At 39.0% G+C, this 6,267-nt stretch overlaps 1 protein-coding gene across 2 annotated transcripts; it reads left to right on the forward strand.

Moving 5' to 3' along the window:
- The first annotated feature begins 283 nt into the window (after positions 1 to 283).
- On the forward strand, positions 284 to 4,801 carry MC5R (melanocortin 5 receptor). Of its 2 annotated transcripts, none has more exons than XM_063419762.1 (2): positions 284 to 514; positions 1,339 to 4,801. In XM_063419762.1, the coding sequence occupies exon 2, from the start codon at positions 1,425 to 1,427 to the stop codon at positions 2,400 to 2,402; it is 978 nt and encodes a 325-aa protein (XP_063275832.1). In that variant the 5' UTR covers positions 284 to 514; positions 1,339 to 1,424; the 3' UTR covers positions 2,403 to 4,801. The 2 variants fall into 2 exon arrangements, with proteins under 2 accessions (XP_063275832.1, XP_063275837.1); XM_063419767.1 differs by having other exon boundaries at positions 284 to 508.
- Positions 4,802 to 6,267: the final 1,466 nt, after the last annotated feature.

Consider the following 6,267-nt stretch of genomic DNA (forward strand, 5'->3'; position numbering starts at 1 on the left):
GGAAAACTTTTAAAAAAATCCATATTGCAGGATGGACTTATTGTCAGTGTACTAGAAACGGCAAAGGAAGCAAGCAAACAAAGGAAAGCAGCACGTCTAGTACATTTCCCCTTTTATAGAAAGCTCATAATGAATTTCAGATCAGAATCCCTGTTCAGATAGAGAGAAGAAGGCCACTAGATGGTGGTAAAAACCCAAGCCTTTGCTATGAGATGTGTGGAAAGAGAAGTCCAGAGGGGCAAAGAAGGGGAGGAGGAGCCACAGTTTGAGTACTGAAGTCATTATTGCTTGGAGTCTATAAAAAGGCAGTTGCACAGTAAGTAATTTATACGTGGTCAGGTTTGACTCCATGGATTTACTAATTCTTTTCCCTCTATTTTTTTTCATCTTTTGCCACCAAGAAGTCTCCAGCCCCAGATGTCAGGGGGGCTGAAACTTCAGCTCTCTGGAGGAAACGTTGCAGATGATGAAGAGGAAAGGCAGCCGAAGGAGCAGCTCTGGTAAATAGGTACAGGTAATTCTTGATTACAAATAAAAAGTGGCTTTCTAAAACTGAAAATTGTTTAACATGATATGCTTTGAATTTTATTTGCAACAGATCACTGACAATCAGCTCTAAATGCTCCCTTTATTAAAAATGTGATGACTTACAACTTTCCCTAAATAATGTCATTACCAGAAAACCATTGAATAAAATATTCTTGATTTGGAAGAGAAAACTACTTCTGTAATAGAATTCTACCCACATCAATGCTGTAACCTTAGTGTATTCTGAAATGCATGGATTTGAGTTGGTTAGGTGTTTAATGCCATGCTTTTAAATGAGCATGTTAACACTGCACAGATAAGCTGTTTATAATACAGTTCATGCCAAATTAAATGTACAAAGGTCAGGAAAGCATTTAAATCTCTTACTGAAAATGTTCAATTCTTTATTGTGTCAGTAATAGAAACTTCTTTATATTGTATTCAAGTGAGCTGTTTCTGCTGGACTTAATACTAGATCTTCCTGCATTTCTGGGGTCTGAGAGCTGGGACTGGGAAAAATGTCTTTTGTTTGTTTTTCAGCAGAATTTCCAGGACATTCTGGGGAAGTATTCCAGGGAACCAGATAGAATAAACAAAACTATGAAAGAAGAGTGGACTAATCTTTCCAACAGTTTGTGATTTTAATTTCCCAAAAAGGATAGGTAGAAAATCTCTGAGCCAACCAAAGTTTAATTTAGAATCAGTCCAGGAATGTGGTGGGACATGTACAAGTCAAATTAAATGGAAATGGCTGGCATTTATGTTGTCATCTTCTGCCTGTAATCTTCATGCTATATATTTTTTTTTTAGGCAGGATCTTCTGCCTTTTGGAAAATGCATTTACCACACTCCTTGGCAAGCTCTTCAGAGGGAATAGAACGTGTTAGCTACCAGAGATGAACACGTCCTCTCAATTCTATGTTTCTGAACTAAACCTGAGTGCCTTCAGTAGCAACTTTACTGCGCCTACTGCAAAGAGCAAGTCATCGCCATGTGAGCAAGTGGTCATTGCAGCTGAGGTGTTCCTAACTCTGGGCATTGTAAGCCTCCTTGAAAACATCCTAGTTATATGTGCAATAGTTAAGAACAAGAACTTGCACTCACCCATGTATTTTTTTGTCTGCAGTTTAGCAGTGGCTGACATGCTGGTTAGTGTGTCTAATGCTTGGGAGACCATAACCATATACTTAATAAACAATAGACACATCGTTATGGAGGATGCCTTTGTCCGTCATATAGACAATGTCTTTGATTCCATGATCTGCATATCTGTGGTGGCTTCCATGTGCAGTTTGCTGGCTATAGCAGTAGACAGATATATCACTATCTTCTATGCCCTGCGTTATCACAACATCATGACAGTGAAAAGATCAGGGCTTATTATTGCATGCATCTGGACCTTTTGCACAGGCTGTGGCATTATCTTCATTCTTTATTACGAATCACCTTACGTTGTCATTTGTCTCATCACCATGTTTTTTACCATGTTGTTCCTCATGGTCTCACTGTACATCCATATGTTCCTCCTGGCTCGTACTCACGTGAAGAAAATCGCTGCTCTGCCTGGGTACAACTCTGTCCGTCAAAGAACCAGCATGAAAGGAGCCATCACTCTGACCATGCTTCTTGGCATCTTCATTGTTTGCTGGGCTCCATTCTTCCTTCATCTCATCCTGATGATCTCCTGCCCTCAAAACCTCTACTGTGTTTGCTTCATGTCTCACTTCAACATGTACCTCATTCTCATTATGTGCAACTCAGTGATTGACCCCTTGATCTACGCCTTTCGTAGCCAGGAAATGAGGAAGACTTTCAAAGAGATAATTTGTTGCTATAGCCTGAGAATGCTCTGTGGCTTATCAAACAAGTATTAAGATAACAAAACCGAACCAGGGAAGAGAATGGCAAGGAAACATCTTCCTGCATCCCGTAATTCTGCTGAAATGCCTATGGAACATTTTCTCCATTCAGCTGCCATGATTCCCGCAGCAATCAGAGACCCTTTTTTAACATGTGATTTTACATTTCTTTCCCTCCACACACCTCTCTCATGCTGGTGGTTGGAGCTACTCAGTGCATCTGTATTATGGGGATAAAGAATATTTTGAATCTCATTTACCCTATTGAAGACTGGAATTTATAGGAGGATTATACGGGGAAAACCTTATTTTTATTTCTGCTAAATGTAATGAGTGAGCTCTGCCATGTGAATGAACCCACCAGCCTCTCAATGTGTGGTTCTTTTGATGTTATGAGTCTCTTTAGATAAAAAAGAAATAATAAAAAATTCTCTCCCTAGATAAAAACAAGCCTGGCTTATTTTGATGTCCAGAATTAACACGGAGTTTTTTGCTATTTCCTTCTGACAACATAAAATCAGAGAAGTAGCTCCAATTATCCAGTTCCATGTACCTTGGTCAGCAGTTATGATCAATATGCCTGCACATCTCAGCAGTCTTATATTCCAGTCATGACTGTCCCTGCCATAAAATGCATATTTTGTATGAAGCCAATGTTACCATGATATTTTCCAGACTGGATACAGCACTTGGTCATTTATGACTATATGTGTTCAAGTCACTGTGAAGCAAGATGTACCACAGATGGATTTTAAAGCTGAATATAAAGATTGAACTGATTCTAGTTTGTCTGTTTTGTTTATTTGCCAGGGCTAGGGAAGCAAAGGGAACACAGCTTGTAGATATTTGTGTAATGTTTAGTGTAGATAGAAAGATTGAGTGAGTGGCTGCCTTTGTAGAGCCATTAGAAAAGCCTTTTGTCTGTGAAGAGCTTGTGTTACTGTAGATTGCATCTTTCAAGCTGTGAGAAACAAAACAAGTTTGATAATCAAAAGGCATGGCAGGCAATGGCAAGAAAGAATTTCAAAACGTCAGGCACATGTAGCTGTAACAGAGTCCTGACTTCTGCTCCCCAAACAAATTTTCTCTTAGTTGAGAGGTTTCTACAATGAAACCCCATGCCTTTTGTGTGAGTAGTTTGCATCTAGTCATGCTTTCATAAACCTGCTCTTCTGCAACAGCTGTGTAATGTGCAGAATACTGGGCTTACAAAAGAGGGAGGAAGTGCAACTGTGATCCTTGATGACCATGAATGGTGCACATCTTGTTCTGTGATTTCAGTTATGACAAGATTTCAAGTGGTGGTAAACTACTAACTAGATATCTGAATATATCTTGAAAAAATGAATGCTTCCTTCTGAAATCTGGAAGAATAATACTTGTAATACTTGGTTTATACATGTTGTAAAACTCTTGTTTATCAATAGAAGGTTTATGATTTATTCCAAGAATGTTAGGTTATACTTTCAAGGTGAAAGTCCCGATTGGGTTTTAGGATTTTTTCTTTTTTGCCATAAGAGTGGTCAAATATGTGAACAGGTGCTCAATGGTTGTGCAAATCCATCTTAGAGATATTTAGAACTTGACTGGACACAACACTGGAACATCTGCACTAAATTGAAAGCTGACTCTAACTTTTAAGTTGGCCCTGCTTTGAACCACTTATAGCAGATTACCTTCACAGATGCCTTCCAAACCAAATTATTCAGTGATTCTATGACACAGTTTGCATATTATGATAAAAGTATATTTTTCCCCTCCTCATTTTATCTCCTGTGTAAGAAAAACTGGAAAGTATCCCCCTCCACATACTTAGAGCCTACTTTATGTCTTCATTTGCCTAGGAGGTTTCTGACAGGAGAATTAAGCTGCATCTTTAGCACCAGAGTTATACACTTTGTCTGCTAAAAATTTACGATTCCTCCAGTTCACATATATCTCCCTCTGACATGAGTGGGAATGTTATTCTCAGTGGAAATACCTCATTATGCTGACTGATACACTGGTTATATCAATGCACTGGGGGCTTGAATCTTCCTTCAGCTACATTTGAAAATAGGATTTCAGAGAATGCTGGTGGTCATCTTGCCTTGTTTCAATCCATCTCTTAATCCTACCCATAAATGTCCTCTAAATGTTGGTTTTTGCAACTATGAATGTAAATGACAAAAGGAGACAGTTCCACTGCGTAGCGAAAGGCACCAGCTGATGTAAATAAATCATTAAATCTTCACTGGGTATTGCAAATAAGACAGTTTTGTACATAACTGTAAATAAACTAAGGGGAAACCAAAACTCTAATAGCTTTAAGTATTTTCTTGAATTGTATATTACTCTTTTTTTGTTTTGTTTGAAGTCTGTTTGATGTATAAACACAGACATATGAAGAAACTATTAAACTGGATGGCTGTAAACCCCCACATTTCTGGTTATTCATTGGAACGTTTTCTGCTACATTATTCACAGAGGGAATATTGCATTACAGACTTTCACATCTCATTTAAACAGATGCCTTCTTAAGAAACATTGTGAGTGAGAGTTACAGACTAATACAGTGTATTTACATTCATACCTATGTTCCCCTGGGTGTCAGCATCACATCTTCATTATAAGCTTTACAGGTGGGGAGCTGAAACAACTTAAAAGTGAAATGAAACTATTTTCAAAACAGGCTAGAACATTTCCTGCAGAACAGGCTGTTTACACTCTAGCAATGAATATAAAATATGTATCTCTGGGACACCATGAAAAGCTTTAAGATGTTTCTTTCCCTGGTTTAGCTTTAGAATAAAAGGAACATTTAGCATACTGTCACTTCTGTCAGAGCCTGGAAAACACTGTGTTGTGACAGACTGGGAGAAGCCAGCAGTGTGTAAGCAGGAAATCTGTTGTCACAGGACAGTCATGAAAAATTACTTGCTAGACTGTCCTTGCACCATGTCCCTGTAGTTAAGGACACTACTCTTGCTTACCCAGCCAGTCATCTATGGTTTAGCTTTAGTCACTAAAAAAAAGATCAAATCACACTATTTCTGCCCCAAAATGCCAAAACTAATTTCTATTGCCCACTGTTGGTTTGATGACAGAACACTTCACTGCTTCTGACTCGTGTGGCACAATTTAAAAGTTCTTAATAAGCAAGTATTCTGACCTCCCTCCTGCTCCAGGTGGGATCAAATTCCATAAAGCCATTTGCATTTTAAACAGATTAGTGTCAGGGGGGATATTAAAAGAAAAAACCTGAATCCCTTCTCCATGCCAAGGCCATGATAAGGTTCTAGAAAGTACTTGTTTCCCAAAGACCCTTAGCATCTCCTGTAACACAAAATGGTTATAATTGGATAGAGCAAAAAAGTTGCTTATGGTGCTGGGGTTCTCTTACAGATTTGCCCTAAACCAGGACAGCTTCATGATCCTGCCTCCCAGATGGACACAAATCTGTCACAAAAATCCTTAATTACTGAGTACCAGTGTGGCTGAGGCCAGGCTGGGTGGGATGATTGTTTTCAGATCCACAGTCTACAGGTGTGCACCCTTCGTGCAGTGTCCAACCATCCACTAATGTAATGTAGAACCCTTTGGAGAGTGGGTTGCACATTCATTCCCACTGCTTAGGCTTATTACCCCAGAAAACCTTCCCAGAATGTCTTTCTGGAGACTGGAGTAGCATTTTTATGTGAATCCTGTGCAAATAAGTGCAGAAACCACAGGAATTTCCTGCATACACAAATGTTAAGAAGGCAGGAAAGGTTTAAAACCTTCAGGAAAACAACTCAACTCCCTCACACACTCTGCTCTCTGGAATCTTCAAGGACTCTGTTTGGCTCCAAAGTCTTGTTGCGGATTCTCCTACAAGTTTTTCAACAGTAGCAGTAAAACG

The sequence above is a fragment of the Prinia subflava genome, chromosome 1 (assembly GCF_021018805.1).
Source record: "Prinia subflava isolate CZ2003 ecotype Zambia chromosome 1, Cam_Psub_1.2, whole genome shotgun sequence".
Taxonomy (NCBI): domain Eukaryota; kingdom Metazoa; phylum Chordata; class Aves; order Passeriformes; family Cisticolidae; genus Prinia; species Prinia subflava.